Below are 18,556 nucleotides of genomic sequence, written 5' to 3'. Positions count from 1 at the left end.
AAAGTTCATGTCTTGAATTAATTTTGGTGGGTTGAAGAGTGCTGCTAAGTAACTGAGTAACAATCTAAGAAAAACGCTGTTATACACAGAGTGAGACAGATTCACATTTGTTCCCCATTTAATTAAAAGTCCATACAATCCTGAATAAGCTCCCAGGGAGTATTTAACAGCAGATTCAAACTCAGTGAACACAACATGACGCAATCACATGAATATACAGACATACTATATATTATCATATAACAGCATCAAGTAAATACGACTGGATTACAATATCATTTATAGTACGTCACAGTAGTTCTTGATCATGTGCAAGAAGAGATGGTATAGAAGTCATTTTCTCTAATGGACGCCTTTCTAAAAACTGTGAATAAATATGTGACACAAAAATGTCAATCATAACCACAACCGCAATCAAACGTAACAGGATCCAAGCACCGCTGCAAATTTTTAACAAAAGACACACAATCCAAGTGGAATATTCCCACGAGATTTAGACTGGGAGCGACACAAACGCAACGCAAGACCACCTGTGTGGTTCAAAACTGGAGCCTCAGCAACAGTCAGGAAACCAAGAGCATTATCTAATAAGACATTAACCTGCAGTTTGATATCCAGCGTCATGCTTGGCAGCTCCCAAACAAGCGCCAACGTGCATGGTATTTAATTGGTTTCTTAGATAAAGTAAAGCGACTCTCGAGGAATCAGAGTATTTGTTTTTAAAGAAAATTTTAAAGTAGTCTGCCAGCCTATTATTTATTGCGTAGTTAGTGTAGAAAGATAAGGAGTCTGAATGTTATGGTGATGGGTATATACCATTTAGTTACTATATGCTGTGGATTTTAACCTAAGAGAGACCCTTGCTGTGTATTTAGGTTTCAGCTATATGTTCAGGTGTAGTTACAACAACTGCACCTGGAGATTAAAGTTTCACCGTTTCATCTGCAATGGTGTAGTCTCCAGACACAGTTCAGATGTAATAATAACAACAATGGCAAAAAAAGTAAACGGAACGTGGTGCTTGGAACCCAACACGTCAGATTTAGATTGGTATATAATTATATATATATATATAAAAAAAAAGGTATATGGACATGGTACGTATGGAATAAAAAATGTGGAAGCAGTCATGTCAGTGGCTCTCACTGGGAAGATCTCTGGACTGGATTATTGCAAAGTCAATGGAATATGTCAACAGTGGGAACAGTCCATGAAGTAGCTTTGAATCATTTCAGATTTCTGAATCTGGTTCAGGCCAATCTGCCCAGGCTACATAAAACGGCCACAGTCATAAATCTCTCAGAAAGTCAAGTACAATATTTGTAAAAAGCACACAGACACAACTCATGTTTTAAATGCATTTACATGGAAATCAGATATTCACATCCGCATCTAATGAAAAGACTTAAGTTAAGAATGGGTTAGCAAACACAAAAAAAGTTTCTGGCAGTGCTCACATGTTTGAACTTGTTCAGTTTTCTGCTCTTTCCCGAACACAGCAACAGTGAATGAATGGATCGGGTGCAGAGACACATGCACAACATCATTTTCTTCTCTTAAAATCTCTTCACAACCCGTGCAACTTCATTTCCTTGGAAAAAACATATTAGCAACTGTGCTCATCCCATACAAACATCATGGCAGCAAAGTAAGGATTAACATGCAGCTCCAGTTCTACTTCACTCGAGTTGAACGTGAGAAAACTATTTCATGGTTTGCTGAATTTACGCAAAACGTTTTTCTTTTTTGTTTTTTTCTTGAATGACATGGGGCCCTGTGATGTGTTAAACATGTACCTAGGTTGTGACATCCACTGGCGTCATTTAAGGTTTAACTGTAACTGTTGGAACTCAGCCTGGAGCACCTCTGCCCTCCAAATGACGCTGAAAAGGATTAACCATCAAACATGCTGCTATTGACGAACAGAAAAGCCACCTCAGGGCAGGATGTTTAAACATAGGTTAAAAAACAAAAAAGTTCTGACATACGGGCCGCAGTGTATGGTGGTAGATATTCAGAATCAGTTCAGTAGGTCACTCCATCTTCAAATATTGACTGACACTTTTCAACTCTTGGCTGTTAATCTTTTTACAGATTATTAACTTTATGAACATAGAACTGAGTAGAAGTGTTTGTGACAGTGATTGGAATACAGCATAAATATATCATGAACTGAGGAATGTACAATATTAAAGTGCAAGACTTTTTTTTTGTATGGATCAACTTTATCTTCATTCTCGTCACATAGCAGGTTACAAACCTATATGCTACGTCCTGATCGCTGGTCCATGAACCTTGGCAGCACACCACTTTATTATGCAACAAATTAAACAAGGTGTCCTCGTTCACCCAGACCTGATGTCATGCTGCTGATGTGTGAAATGACCTGCATACATTTGAAACATGCGCTGATTTATATCTAATCATACACATCCTTGTCTATAAGGCTAAAATTATTGCTCCCCACAAACAAACAAAAATGCAAATAAGAAACAAAATAAATCAAAACAGTTAAATGACAGCATCTTTAGGAATGATTTCACAGTAGGAATTACGAGTTCACGAAACAAAACATTTCAGGTGGCTGGTTCTGGGCTAAACCTAAAGGTAACTGCTCTAGCTCTTCACCTATTCTTGTTTCCTTGAGAGACTTAAACTTAGGCTGTAATTAAAACACATTTCAGGTATTTCAAGCATTTCATTAAGTTTCCCTCACCAAAACTTTAAGTAAACTCAGAAACACCTTGTTCTATACCCAACACTCACAAATTAAAAGCAGTCAGATCACCGAAAACTCATCAAATGTTAACGTAAATAATAATCAGAGATGTATCAGAGTGTAACTCTTAGATTCAAATTTGCTGTTACTTTACAGTAAAGAGATTTAGTTTTGGATGAGAAAACAGAAAACACAATGCAACGCTACTTCTACTCTCTGAATGAAGAGTTTTGTGTGAAAACATTTGTTCCGGTTTTGCCCTTTTTTGCTCCTTCAAATATGTAATATATTTTTTTAACATTCAACATCAAGTGAAAGTAACTGAAAACCCTAATCATGCATCACATACTTAAAACAGCACATCCATAACTCATTGACTATCACGTGAACCCAAACTGTAGTTATTTTTTGGCAGTTTTTCCAGGTCACGTTTCATGAATATTTTTTTACAAGGAAGATGTAAATATACAGTATGTAACACTGTACTTCGTAAGGCTCAAGTCCATTTTTATGCAGGAATCTTCGCTGATACAGACAAACATACAGTGAAGTTTGCCAGCATTTCACTAAGACTTCACTGAGTCAAAGTTATGTATTATGAACTTTTTAAATAAATAAATGGTGTGAGAAAAAGAGTATTTCAGTGAGAAAACTTAACACCTGCATACTGTGCACCTATCTGATATGACGAGCATGTACAGCAGTTGCAGTAAGAGATTTATGTTGAAGACCTGATAACCCCGTGGTTGAGTGCATGTAATCCATCAGAGCTGATTAGTTATCAGTCACATGTGACGTTTTGGTTGATTATTAATGAACCAGAGACTGTAAAAAAATCATACTGTCAAAAAAAAACAAAAAAACTGTGAAATTAACATCCACTGAAAACAAAATACCATCTACCTGATCATTGGTCTCAACAAGACAAAATAAAAGTCTTCTGTGAAAAAGTAAGGACTCTGACAACACCACCCAATATCTGTATCAGTTTCCAGAAATGGTCCTATAGACGTGGGTTAGGTGTCGACACATGGATTAGTTTTCTCCCATGAACATTTCAGGTTTCCTGGAGCCTTTCTTACGTGTATTCAAATCCCAACCATTAAATACAGGTGTCACTAGGTATTTCAGCAGGAAGACTTGGAATTAACTAAAGTATAAATCGAAATTATGCAGATTTCTTTGATCCACTTATTATTATTGAGTTTCACATTTACTGCATATAACTGTTGGATTATGCATTAATTGATAAACCATATTTGTATTATATTTTTTTCAAAGTAAATAGTTAATATGAATTATTGAAGTTTTCCTTCATGCTGTCCTATTACAGGTGGGGTCTAGACAGATCCACTGAGCAAAGCTCACAGATCGCACTAAATATTTGCTTAGTAACAGCAGTTGTAGTTTAAAGTGTTGCTCTTTGGCGAAACCTAAAGGTGTAAGTTGAAATTGCAGGTGTGCTGCAGATGTAATTTTTAGTTCCTCATGCTGTAAATGTCAAATTTCATCAATGATTCTTAGGCTCAGTGATCATTGTCAGTGAAGTGACTTCTGGAGGTAACGTGATCACATCTGTGTCCTTTGGTCTCTTGTGATTAAAATCTTGTATTACCAATTACAAACTAGTTACTAAAACATTTGAGGTGGAGGTGAATTTTAGCTAAATGTGTTTGATACAGTTCTCCCCTCTACTCAAACAGTGATCTTTCATGTATATCAGTCTAAAAGAGAAAAATGTGTGCAGGCATACACTTACAATCAAGATATAAACCACCATGTCTCCTCCGCCTGCAGTCCTTAACATTAAGCCAACTGTCCCAGCAGCCCTTGCAGAGTTTGAGGAGAGAGCCACAGTATCTCCACCAGGTTGTACTGGCAGTAGCCCATCCAGAACCCAAAGATCACGTCAGTCACATTGTGTCTGCCCAGAAGTACTCGACTGACCCCCACCAGGACCACCCACAGCAGGACCAAGACCCTCAGCGGGGCAGCCAGCACCAGGTGGGCCAGCAGGAACCGCCCACACATGGCGGCACGAGTGGCATGGCCAGAGGGAAAAGAGTAGCTGTCCACAGAGAAGGTGGCAAACATGTCCATGCGGTTGTGTGCCGGCCTACGCCGACGTACCACCGCCTTAACAATGCCAACCAGGATGATGTCCAGCAGGAGGCCTGCACGGGATAAAGATCAAGAAGGAGACAGTTATAGTGTGCAAAAAAAAAAAAAAAAAGCAATGTAGCCACAGTGAAGCAAAAGACATGATGAAAATGATATATGCAGGGGAATTAATAAAACAATATACTGTAACAGCATTATCAATGGTTAATTTCACTAAGACAAGTACGTATGACAACTAAAAAAACACTACTTGATTTCTTGAGACAATCTGGATTAGCACTGACACCATATAAACAGAATTTAAGACACTATGAGCCTATAAATAGGTGCATCCACCAGACAAACCTGAAGGCTGGTGAATGTGACTGCACCTTTTATGTCTAACTCTGAAGAGACCTTAGTTTTTACAATGCAAAACATTTATGCTTTTGCTTTGGCTCCATCTGGTGTTAGTATTAAGGCAAAAGCAGTAACATTCAACCAGATGTATGAATTAACTGTTGGTGAACAGCAGTAATTAAAGAAGTTTATATAGTGGATCAGTCAGTGGATAAAGTCTGATGTCTGTGATCTGTGTCAAAATTTGTCAATATTACCTCAATTGTACGGTATAAGCTTTCATATGTTTGTTATATGATCTGATGACGGGTCCAAGTTATGAGTGATGTGCAGTGTGGTGTGAACCTTTACAAATGTTCCCTTTTGAAAACTGTATATGTAGTTTGCACCACAGTAAGATAACAAATGTATCTAGTTTGGTGACAGTGATATAAACAGCCACGATTAAAGGAACCTATGCAGTTTGTAAGTGTCTATGCACCTAAGGCGATTTAAAGTTAACAGCTCCCTGTAGCTGCAGTGCTGACAAATGAATGCAACAGTGAGGTGGCCTTCGTCCAATAATCTATGGTCAGTGTATAAACCATTATGGTGGACAGCAGGCCCCCAGGTTGGAGCCAGCCAGGAGCTGTTATATTGATCGATGCTCTTCAAAGCCACCAGTATCCACTGACAACTTCATTTTAAACACTGCCAAGAGGACGACAGCCAGAACCCCCACACTGAGCTTAAGAACCACTTTCTAGGAAGATTAGGGGAGACATCATGGATTATCATGGAAGACTGGTCCATCTTTTATACAGTCAGTGTCAGGTTAAGTCATAACTTGTTAGTTCAGACAGAAATAAGTGTTTTAAAACCCCAAAGTCACACAGCTGAAGCTGAGCAACTGATGCCTGATGAGGAGATAAAATGGTCATGAGGTTTCTATGGTTGTATATAACCATAGAAATCCAGCAGTTTTTTGTTTTGTTTGGTGGGTCTTGTTTTAGGTGACTAAAATACATTTTTCTACCCACCCTATCCACAGCAACTTTAAAGCATACAACAGCTTCCTAGGTATTCTGCTTCCTCTCTGACATCGTGGATTCAGGAAAACTGGCAAATATTAAATGACCACTGAAAGCTTAATACATTTGTCGTCTTTTAAAGTTTCACTTCTGCAGATTTAGCTCCCAAAAACGACGAGATCGTGTCTAACAGGGAAGCTCATATTCAACTTTTTGTTGGGTCTAGGGATGACATGACTGACAACGTTGATTCATGAATACATGCATATTGAAAAGCAAGCCATAAAACTCGACCATCACACTATCACTTTTCATCATGCATGCATGAATAAACAGTAAACACCTGTGCATCAAGCAAAACCACAGACAAACACTAAGTGGCCGTCTCTTTAGGTAAACCTTGGTGCTACTGGTCTGGATCCATTTTTACCTTCAGTACTGTGGTCTTTAAAACATACTCAATCAGTAGTAGGGGGCTCAAAGTGTGCCAAGAAAACATCCCCACTCTTCTTCTGCTGTAGTCCACTGTCTCCATGGTTTGACATGTGTTTTTAGAGATGCTCTCCTGCATTCTTCAGTCCTAACAATTAGTTATTTGAGTTACCATTGACTTTCCATAAGCTCAAACCTGTCTGGCTATTCTCATTTTACTGATGGCATCAACAAGACATGTCACCCAGAGAAATGCTGCTCACTGGATATTTTCCCTTCTTCATCACTTTCTCTGTAAACCTCAGAGATGGTCATGTGTAAAAATCCCAATAGATCAGTGGTTTCTGAAATACTCAGACTACTTCTGGCACCAAATACCATAACACATTTAAACAGACACCTTTCTTCTCCACTCTGTTCTGTTTTGAAATTAAGCAGATGGTCTTGACCACGTCTGTGCATAAATGCGCTGAGAAGCTGCCATGTCAATGTCTGACTGGATATTATTCTTAAGGAGCATAAAGTGTTGCTGCACGTGTTAAAATTCTGATGCAATCAAAGTAAGAGCTGCAGCACCATTCATAAATAAATCTACAGTCCACAGACAGGCCTAAGATATGTCTTATTACATCACAGAATACTCTGGTCTGCAATATGCTGCAGCTCACCTTTCTGACAAGGCTCAAGTGTAACTCATCTCTTCACCCTAACCTACAACGATCAGGAATAATATTATGACCATCTTCCTAATATTGTGTAGGTCTCCCTTGTGTCTCCAAAACAGTTGTGGCTCATCAGAGAATGGACATGGGTCTTCTGAGGGTGTCCTGTGGCGTCTATTGACAGAATGTAGTTAGTGGGGGCCTTTGGGTCCTATGGGTTGAGGGGAGGGGCCTCTGTGGATCATTCTACAGATTGGGAGCTAGTGAATTTTGAAGCCTTGTGCTGCTCTAGGTGGATGATACATGTCAGTGTATAATCCCCAGATGTGGCTTCAGACAGACAGACGCACTCTGAAGACACAGTTATTCATCATGTCATCATGCGAGTCTGAAGCATTCACCTGTTGGCACTCACCTGTTTCACTAGCTGATCTGTAAACTAGCTGACACAAGTATGAAAAACACATCACAGGAGATGTTGAAGATGTTAAAGGAAGACATGAGCAGGGAAGATTAAACTACAGATAGAGATGGAGATGGCCCAGGATGAAGAACAGGTGACATCTACAGGTGACAGTCGGCAGCGCAGATGAAGAAAAATTAACAATAATGTTTATGACGGCTTTTCTTTAGGAGGAAATGCAGCACAAACCAGGACCAAGCGCGGCGCGGGTCAGCTCAGCGGTTGCCGTGGAGACGGTTCTCTGAGCGTTTACATGTTACGTCGGGAAAAGAAAGAGGAGTGACAACAAATAGCTGATTTACCCATGAAAAGGTTGAGCATGACTTCCTGTCCCGCAGCACTGTCGCTCTTGTACATACAGTACGCGGTGCCGGCCAGCCACGGGATGCCGTGCCCCGATATCTCCAGGAGCTTCATCAAGGGGCGCACGCTGCCCCAGGACGAGTCCTCACAGGCGCACACCCCCAGCCGCTTGGACAGCCACAGGTCGATGGCGAGCAGCGAGTCGAGCGCTACGCGGATGAAGGAGGGGTTGAGCCGTATGCCGTCTTCCTCCGGTGCCCCCTGGCCGCTCGCCGAGCCCGTGGAGGAGCTGGAGCCCCTGCGTCTGTTGGGGCTCTCGGACGCTCGGAGCCGGGCCGTGTTCGGGTCTGAGCCCTGCCGCTGCAGGTGCGGCGGCGAGGACCGGTTCAACGACCGCGTCAGCGACGTGAACTCGAAGCGGCCGTTGGAGCTGCCGAGCACCGGGCTTCCTCCGCTGCTGCGGCCGGAGCTTTTAGCTTTAGGAGAGGGCATGTTGTCCGTTATCCACCGACGGAGACAGTTGTGTTTGGTGTAGCGGCACCGCAGTGCTAAACTGTCTGCAGTGCTGTGCGGTTTGTCGCTGTCTTAGCTCATTTGCTGTACGCTTCACAATTCATATCACGTCCAGGTACGTTGAGCCAAATCGCCATTTTTGTTGTTCTCTTCGCAAAGCAACCTGGGAAATTGTGTTTTGTCGAAAATAAACTAGATCGAAATATAATAGCTGGGCACGTATTACTAATACTATAATCAGTGGCAGCTGGTGGTGAAATTTGGTGGGTGGGCTAACAAATGCATAAGACCGATTAAATAGTTAAAAAAAAAATAAACACAGTAGCTAAGACACATCACCTATAATTCGCATAGTTACATCAATTACATGTACCTACACTAACTTTTTAGTGCTCTCTGTCAGTGGTTCTCAACTGATCTGGCTTCTTGAACCTGAGATAATATAATATCATAGTATGAAATACACAAAAAACAAATGCAACGATAAACCAAAACAACCAGACAGTGTCAGTGACGATGCTAGAGAGGGAGACTGCAGTAGTGATTGGTGTTGTTAATACAGAAAAACTTGTCGAGTGTAACTGTAGAAGTGTCTTTGATGAATGTACATGTCATTCATGCCTTGTTAGATCCACTGTTCTGACCCTCCCGTTGTTATACTGACTTTTCTTTTCTTTTTTTCCTTTTCTCTTTGCACTTATGCTTTGGCAGAGCTGGCAACATTTTAAATGAAACCGTCAAATAAATCAAGACAATCTTTTATTCCTTACTCTATCCAGCTGTAAACCAGCTCATCTTTTTTGTAACATTAAGCTACTATGGCCAAACAATTTCCCTTGTGGATCACTAAAGTCTGTCTAAGCCATTGCAATGCTGAGGTCAAGTGTCTGTCAAGTATAACTGAATTCAGTGTAACTGAATTCCTCTCGATTTCACCTTAAATATTGCACATGACAGTCAGCTAAGGTAGATTATAATGTGTGGTAGATGTGTGGGTAATTGTTTTCTCAGCTTAATGTAATGATACAAGTCACATGTTTCACCTGAAACCTGCCAATATGCTCAAACAGAGTCACATGAGATTCACTCCAGCACAAATCATCTTTCAAAAGGATTAGATTTACAGTAAAATGAGACATTTCAGCTGTACTGACTGTCTCAGAGCTCAGACACTGTCCAAACCTGTGTTGTTTAAAAATGCAGAAAGCTGCTTTTTCTTGTTTGTCTGCTGTAGAGTTTGTTGTAGAAATAGTGGAACTTCTGAGCTCTGAGCTCTACTAAGGACCATTTCAATCAGTGTCAGAGGTCAGAGAATAATAATACTAATGATAACAATAATATGAGGACCCATGATGAAAGTAGAAGTTATTTACTGTGTCTGTGTTCACGAAGTCTAACGTGATTACCATTTTTGCCCTTCAAAGAGTGAGAGACATTCAGGTGATTCAATTAAATCTCAACACATTTAGTTGCTCATTTTATTGCATGTGTAGAATAACTGTGTCTTAGTTTGGCATTTAATGAAAGGGGATTAAATTAATCTATTTTGGGCTGAAGCGTAAAGTAAATTCAGTTCTCACACTAAATTCTACGAAGAAGTAATAGTGTTGTAGACAGTTTTGGTTATTTTGTGTACAATGTAGCCAGATATTTAGAAGAAAAAAAAGTGAGGTAAAACGGCCCTACGTTTTCAGTTTTACAGTCATTTTATAAACTTGGTCTATGGGTTGAAAACAGTAGATGCACAGTGACAGAGTGAAGTGACAGCAGAAGCAGAAGCTACACAGCCACCTCCTCAGTCTCCCTCCATCTCTGTTTGGGATGACTGAGATGTAGACATCAGTAGAGCAGCATTGTCGCTGTAGTTACCTGGCATCGTAATCTTCAACTGTCAGAGGTGAAGTCTGTGTCACTTTGTAGTTCCTGGGCAGATGAAACAATGAATAAGTCAAAAACCCCATCCAGCATCTAAATGCTGTAAATAACACACTTTTTTGTACAGTGCACCTTTTTGTATTTATTTAGTTATTATGTGCTTTTAATGGGTCAGAAACATAGACTGTATATAGATCAGAAAAGTTAGTTTTATGAGGTCGTTAATAAGAAGCGCTGACTGGTTAAAAAGTCTGCTTTTTTGCGACCCTTTTCTGATTGGTCGGCGTCTTTACGCATTCTATTCCGTTCCGTACGTGGATTAAAGCCCCGCCCACATCCGTGTCCATTCATGTGTATCTACAGGCCAGCGTCGCAGGTTCTCCCCGTGCATTTCTCCTGAGGCTGAGCTGCAGAGAAGAACTGACCATGCCTGGGCTGCTGCTGGGAGACGAATTCCCAAACTTCGAGGCCGAGACCACCATCGGCAAGATCAAGTTCCACGATTTCCTGGGCAGTTCGTAAGTTCGACGGCTTCTCTTTGTAGCACCACGTTGTGACCATTAACCGCACATGATGGCGTTATTCAGAGTTTGAACTTTGGTTTTAATTGTGGAACATGTGATTGGGCCTTGGAGGGTAGTTATCCCGGACTGATCCTGAATTCAACATCTTTTGATTTGCTCCGATGTGATACAGCAGTCTAGAGAAAAGACTGGATGTTATGCGACACCTGCTGGCTGATACACACTGGATTACACAAGCATGAGGTTGTTAAAGTAGATTAGCTAATAAAAGTATTCTCCATAAACCTCTTTCCTGTGTTTTTGAATAGCCAAGCTGCTCGGTAAACAGAGAATTGGGATGATAAGTAATCTGAAAGTGAATGTAGGCGTAGTCCATTCATTTATTTATTGTTTATTTCCCTGGGACAATATATACAACGTTGCCATAGGCAACAGGGAAAACCTGCAGTGGAATTGATTTATCTTGTAATGACAGGCTTAAAAAAAAGCTTGTTTTGTGCGTGCGTGCTCATGCTTGAGTGTGAGCTTGAATCTGATTTTCAGAAATCCTCGTGTCACCATCTGCATCTACTCTAACATCCTACCCTTTGAGGCCCGGCTGTTTAAAAAGAGAGGAGACAAAAGAGTTGTGTGTGCATGCGTAACGCTGTTCAAACATGGTACCCTGTGTTCATTTTATGTCCGTTTTTTCAGTTTTGTATCTGAAATAACAAGAAAAACTTCGCACTATTCATATCTTTAATGAAAACCTTAAACTTTACAGAAAAGTTATTGTCTGCAATTGTAGTAAATAATAATAATTTAAGAAAAGAATTCTTTCTAACTTGCTAATTCTAGCTAACCTAACGTGATATGTTGCTTAATTTCTTTTTTTTTATACATCACTGTATGTGTTTCAGATGTCAGACAGACAGATTTGATGAAACTGGGACTGGGGATTAATCACCAAACATAACTTGTCTCTCGTTTTTCCCTCATCCTGAAGTCTTGGCATTCAGTGGATGTGCTGTGTTGTAACTGGCACTGGGCTCCAAACAGGCATAACTTGTAAAACAACACTGCCCCGTTTTAGTTACTGCATAATAACCTCCCTATTTTCCTGCTGGGAATAGATGAATAGATACTGGACTGTGAGAGGCAACCATCTGTTAAAGCCATGTCCTAGTTTTCTAGCTTCCCATTATGTTTAGTTGGAGCTGTGGCCCATTGAGATTGTTCCTGCTAGTGCAAGTGGAAGTTGCAGTCCCAGGAGAGCGAGCAACAGACTTTGCACAGACATAAATAAGTTATGACTCAAAGTTATGCAACAGAAACGAATGAAAGTTTCTCAGTTTTCAACACCAGCTGCTTTTTTTTTTTTTTTTAAACCACTCTGTTTACAGACCGTTAGAAAATACTGGAACCGATTGGCTCTGTCCCCACATGACCGGCCCCCACCGGGTCATTCATAATCAGGTGATCTCAGTGCCTTTGGCCCCATGACGAGGCACAATACACTGAAATGCAAATACACTCACGTGATTCCACAATGAACTTTCAAATTTTGCTCAGGGCTGCAGAAAATATCCCCCTTACTTTTCACATTACATCCTTAGTCCAGCACATCTGGATTTATTTGTTGACTCTGGTGCATTCACAGACACCTGTTGCTTTGAATCTTGGCTAGTAGCTCATCTGCTGAGACTTCATTTTCGCAGTTTTTCTCATTTCTTCTTACTCCACCTCTTTGTGCTTCTCCTCCCCCCGTGTTTTAAAATGTCGCAACATTCTTGAACTTACAATATGTCGTTTATTATGGCATGCACGCACAAAGCACAGCATAAATTCATACCTGAATGATATCTGTAAAGCCCAGTAAATGCATAAGAAATAGTGTATTCAGTCTAAACAAACTTTGGACAGCTTGTGTTTACTTGTGACTGGAATCAGGTCCAGAAAAGTTCTGTTCAGGTCAGCCATAAACTTTAATGCATGAATGTGGACGGCTGGAGGCCTCGATGAATGCTTTCTATAAAACATATTGTTTCTCTTTCCCGGACAGGTGGGGTATCCTGTTTTCCCACCCAAGGGACTTCACTCCCGTCTGCACCACTGAGCTCGCCTGTGCAGCCAAGATCAGCGATGAGTTCAAGAAACGAGGCGTAAAGATGATCGCCTTGTCCATTGACAGTGTTGAGGATCACCGCAGCTGGAGCAAGGTCGGTTGGTGTCTTTGTTAGCTGATGTGTTCTATATATATATGTTAAGTTTGCTCTTAATGTACAAACACTGAGTGCACTGAGTGATTTGCACTGCAGTGCTCTCCAGTTAAAGATAGAGTCAACTCCTTCCTTTAAAAGGGAGAAAATGCAAATTACAACATACCAAGTAGTTTAACATTAGCAACTGTTGGCAAACTGATGTTTGCAGCATTTACTTTTACATACGAATCATTTACTATATTTCAGAACAAATCAAATATACTTTGTCATTTTTACATAAACACAACAAATGGCACTTGTCTCTGAGATCTGTGCAGTAAAGTGCGCGGTGCCCTTCCCGGCCGGCACCAAATAAAAAGATTAATAAAGACATTAAATGAGCAATGAATGAGAGGTTCAAACCAGTGCCAACAAGAGCAGGTGACGTAAGCTAAGGTTGAGGAAGGATAAGATATGATATGCCTTTATTCATCCCGCAATGCCAAAGTTATCATTGTTAACAGCAGTAGAGACATTCAGTGATCACACCGACAGTGCGTACAGTGCACGTATATGGGTGGACTAAAGAATAAAATAAGAGTATAAAAAACATTTTTAAAAAAAATAGGAATGATATATTATAAACAAACAAGGTAGCATTAAAGTAAGATTAGTAACAAATATATATATATGTGTGTGTGTGTGTGTGTGTGTGTGTGTATACACATACACCGTTGGGACGGATCTAGACAGTGTAAAGAGAAGAAGACAAAGAACTGTACAACATATGAGAGAGAATAAGGATAAGGATGGTAATAGAATAAATTAATAGAGAGTTGATGTAGGTCCAAATATTAGACAACAATGAAGTCAGAGATCATGCAAGCCTTTTCTCTTCAAGCTCCCTTGTTCCAAAGCCAAGTGTCACTGATGGTACAATATTTTGTCATGAATTTGATGTGTTTGTTTAATTTGGTTTGTTAGTTTGTTTAATCTGTCATACTTATTTTTCTTAAATGTTCTTAGTGTGTGTGCCCCTTCGTTGTTCTGTATTTGGAAAAAACTGAGGGACCTGACATTGTGATGAACTTTTAACTAAGGCATCACATGTCAGACCTCCAGAGAAAAGCCAGTGATTGGTAAAAGGCGGCAGAGTGTTCATTTACAGTAGTATCCTTTGCTGAATTGTCTTTCCTGCAGCCATAAACAGCAAGGTGTGTTTTTCCAGGCGATCTTTGATTATTTTGTTGCATAACGGTTGCATAACCGTGACAACACAGCAATAGAATAAGATAATGTAGGTCAGTTCTTGTTCAACCTGCATTGAACTAGTTTTTGTTTAGAGGTTCAAGATTAGAAGCTGGTCGGATCTGGTCAGACATCAAACCTGTGTTGCAGTAGTGGAGATGGCTGCCAGCATGGACAGAATTATTTACAGGGCATGGCATGCAAAGGGGCAAAGGTTGAATGTGTCTCTTCCCTCCGTTTAGGACGTGATGGCGGTCAGCAGCGGGTCTGAAAGCGCTCTGCCTTTCCCCATCATCGCTGACGACAAGAGGCAGCTGTCCGTCCAGCTCGGCATGCTGGACCCCGATGAGAAGGACAAGGATGGGATGCCCCTCACCGCTCGCTGTGTGAGAAACCTGCCCCGACTTTCCACAGTCACACTAACGGGCTCTTCATTAACAGAGGACATTGGGTTTTATGTTGCATCACTATAATTAACACACAAATGTCCTTATGAGCTTCATATGTGCTGCCCAATTTCCTCTTTGTTTGACTAGTGCAAGAGAGACAAATTATGATTATCCTCCAAAACCATCATACGGTTGCATTATCATCTTTCTGGTGCAGTTTCAACATAAACTGAACATTCCCACTGTGGGATAAATAAAGAATCATCTTATTTTATCTTTATTTGCTTTAACTTTAATCCAGACCAGCATGGTTCATATAAACACAGACAAAAATAAATACCAGACAGCGAGACAGTTTCATCAATTAATCACAGTACTACAATGTACTACTTCTTATATTGAGCTAAGGCTTTGTGCAGGGCTTTTATAATGAAATGCAGTTGTTTTCACTACAGTACGTAATAAACGGGGATATGATGTTAGAATTAAATGCGTTGATTGATATTTGTTTAAGGAGACAACAAACTATTACAGAAATAATTTGTCAAATCAAGTCTTTTTTTGTGGACACACTTAACATGTTGAAAAAAACAAGCATGTTCAGGGTGTGATGTTGAGCCGTTTCAATCCTCCTCAGGTCTTTGTGATTGGCCCTGACAAGAAGCTGAAGCTGTCCATCCTCTACCCTGCCACCACGGGGAGGAACTTCACCGAGCTGCTCAGAGTGATCGATTCTCTGCAGCTGACGGCGCAGAAGAAGGTCGCCACACCCGTTGACTGGACGGTACGTAGTTAATGCGTGCATTTGGGGCAGTCCTGTTGATGGACCACCAACATGTAGCTCTCCTCAGAGACCTTCATAGACCTTGTCATGATTTAAACTGTATACAGGTCAATCACATAAACAAAACCCGAGTAAAGCTTGTTACATACTCAACAATGGACGAAAACAAAGTTTGCTCTGGCCAGGTCATTTATACTTCACGAGAAACTCAAGTGCTGAACTTTGGAGAACTCCTCAAAGGATCACTAGCATCTCCTCGTTTCTGCATTAACCACATTAACCCACGTGCAGTTTCTGATCACCGAATAGCTAACGGTTGATGTGTTGAGAACAAGCTGCAAGAACTCCCACACAAGGCCTGCAAGAACAAATTTGTCACTTCTCGCAGAGTATGTAACAGCCATAAGACCAACGCTACTGTAGGTGAAAATAATTTAAACATCCTTCAGTTAAGTGCTATCCCAGCTAACATGTATTGTTGCCAGAAAAATAAATCAATGAAAGTTTGTGCATCTGATGAGAATAGCATATCATCATCAACTGCTTTAAAGCAGGTCACTGTACAATGGAAACTACTTTGTCGTCGGAACACTTCTGCAATCATTAATTTCATAAAGGCATAGTTCAAATAGTTGGGGGATACGCTTAGTCATGTTTTGTCACTGAGTACTGAGTCTATGGCACCTGCACAGCTGAAAATAGTTAAGTCTCATAGTAGGCAAAAACGGAAACGGAAGTGACAAAATAATTCTTCTATTATTATTATTCTTCCGCGGGGGAAAAATAAACAGTGCTTGAAAATACCAGCCCCCCTGCAACTCATTTGATAGAAATCAGTCTGTGAGGAGCTTAGACTGGAGTAGACTGGTTGTCTTTTTGTGAATAATGAAAACACACTCCTGCCCCCTGCTGGTATGAAGAATTATTTCCTCTCTCACCACTGATTGTTGAGTGCTTGTCAGCTGTGGTTTTTGTGGTGCGTTCAAGTACAACTTTTTGGCCTAGACTTTATTGTTGCTAGTTTAATGTTGGTTTGGTATTTCATGGTCTTTAAATGTAAAGATTAATGACAATCACATCTGTCACTGAAATAGGCAGTTATGACCAGCAGCTTAGTTTGGAATGAAAGCCGGGCAGTCAGCTAACCAGGCACTTTGAATTTAACTAAATGAACCTAAGAGCACACTAAGGCAACGGACCACTGTTCCCTGTTATCAGGCTGTGGATGAGTGGGTATGGCCATAGATTTTCAGTGCGTCCTGCACTGTAAGCGCTATTCAGTAGCTTTTCAGATAATTCAGCATGTTGAACTGGCTGCAGTGAGTCAGAGGAGAGAACTCTGGAAGGAAAAATATAACTGATGAAATGACAAACACAGAAAAGCTCCTCTGGTTTTACATCTTTATTCACTGTGGAGGATCGTATAGTGAAATATCTTTCCCTAGCTTCATGGACTCCCGGTTCATAGCAGCTCTTTCAGTTTCCTGGAGTTATTTCCTTTCACACAGATACAGAACGTATGTGCCATCTGACCGTTGGCTCTGATGTTTGCGGTGTGTTCAACCTTCTGGCGCAGACATGTCTTTAAAAATAGTTCATCCCTTCCAGAATCATGGTGAAGTTGGGTCAAATTTTGAACAGGGAAACCCCATCTTCAAATACCACATGGCTGCCTCATGTTTTATCATTACAGTGAAGGATTCTTTTAATCATGCAGTAAAACTAATACTTGCCTCTAAAAACATCCTCGTTCTTACATATATACATATTTTTTTTGTTTGTGTTTTTTTTGTACAGCCTGGTGAAAAAGTCATGGTCATTCCCTCGCTCTCTGAGGCTGAAGCTGCTGCTCTCTTCCCCAAGGGTGTGACCACTAAAGAGGTGCCGTCCGGGAAGAATTACCTGCGCTACACACAGATATGTAGACTCACAGTGACAGCACCCTGCTTCAGTTTACTACCTTCGAAAACTGGACATCTTTGGTTGATCATTAACATGTAGAACTGACTAAAAAGATCAGATGCACTTATCCAGTTTGGGGACTTAAGTTTTCTAATCAACGCTGAACCAGGGATCTTAATAGTGTCGTTGTGTACAGTGCCTTGCTTACCCCAAATAAACACACTTTTCACACATGCTTCTGTGTTCTTGTGCCTCTTCACACTGATAAACAAGTTGGGGAACCGAAGGAGAGGAAGCTCGGTAGCACATTCCTCCGCTGTGACTTACCACTAGGTGTCCTTCTACAACCTGGAATGGAAATCGCCATGATTCTTTAGCTGCACTTTCTTTAGCCTGTCACTAGGTGGTACTATATGGACACTAGTATCCTCTGAACAGCTGTTGGGCAAAAGCAGCAACCTGTTCTCAGCAACTGCAGTGATAGGGAGTGGTACCACATGTACTAAGAGGACTATTTACAGTTCCAGTCATCAAAAAGGGAGAGGACACATTAGTTGTAAAGCTGCTTTCTGTTTTTATCAAAGTTGTTTTGGTGTGTTTCTCAAAGGCTTCCAGAACTTTCTCTTGTTTTGTTTTGTCAAGTTTACAAACTCAGCATTACAAGCCCAAGCTGTCAGGACGTCACCACGTAATGTAGGTTTGCCTCATAAATTGACACTGATGTTCGTGTGATGCTTTTTAAATACCAAAAAAATAGGATGGAACTTACCGGCTAAACTCTACAAGTGTTTCTCATGGAGATGTTCTTTTTACTCCAGTGTCAGATTTTGACACTTTGTTAAACTAGGGGCTCACAATGAATATCGCTGCATGTGCTGACTGATATTCATTGCAAACTTGTTGGCAAAAAAAAAAAAAAAGAACTAAACAAAAGAAGTGCCCCTCACGTTTCAGATGTCTGCAGGTTCATAGCAGTTCCTCCGAAGAGATGCTCTCTGGTTTCATTTCAGTAATTGTAAGAGGCCCTAAGAGTTTTTTTTTTTTTTTTTTTTTGTGACCCACTGTTTCACGCCAAAAAAGGAACAACTGGAG

General features: G+C 40.6%; 2 protein-coding genes across 2 annotated transcripts; one reads left to right on the top strand and one right to left on the bottom strand.

The window, feature by feature from the left end:
- Positions 1-100: 100 nt before the first annotated feature.
- plpp6 (phospholipid phosphatase 6) lies at positions 101-8,676 on the bottom strand. Its single transcript, XM_047586993.1, has 2 exons — positions 8,049-8,676; positions 101-4,893 (listed from the first exon to the last, which is right to left on the bottom strand). The coding sequence occupies exons 1-2, from the start codon at positions 8,539-8,541 to the stop codon at positions 4,526-4,528; spliced, it is 861 nt and encodes a 286-aa protein (XP_047442949.1). The 5' UTR covers positions 8,542-8,676; the 3' UTR covers positions 101-4,525.
- Positions 8,677-10,787: 2,111 nt separating this feature from the next.
- prdx6 (peroxiredoxin 6) lies at positions 10,788-17,697 on the top strand. Its single transcript, XM_047586994.1, has 5 exons — positions 10,788-10,955; positions 13,003-13,159; positions 14,632-14,775; positions 15,416-15,562; positions 17,360-17,697. Exons 1-5 carry the CDS (start codon positions 10,864-10,866, stop codon positions 17,561-17,563), a joined length of 744 nt encoding a protein of 247 aa, XP_047442950.1. The 5' UTR covers positions 10,788-10,863; the 3' UTR covers positions 17,564-17,697.
- Positions 17,698-18,556: the final 859 nt, after the last annotated feature.

This window comes from Mugil cephalus, chromosome 6 (assembly GCF_022458985.1).
Source record: "Mugil cephalus isolate CIBA_MC_2020 chromosome 6, CIBA_Mcephalus_1.1, whole genome shotgun sequence".
Classification (NCBI taxonomy): Eukaryota; Metazoa; Chordata; class Actinopteri; order Mugiliformes; family Mugilidae; genus Mugil; species Mugil cephalus.
The sequence above is the reverse complement of the archived record's forward strand: the minus strand, read 5'-3'. Positions and strand labels throughout refer to the sequence as shown.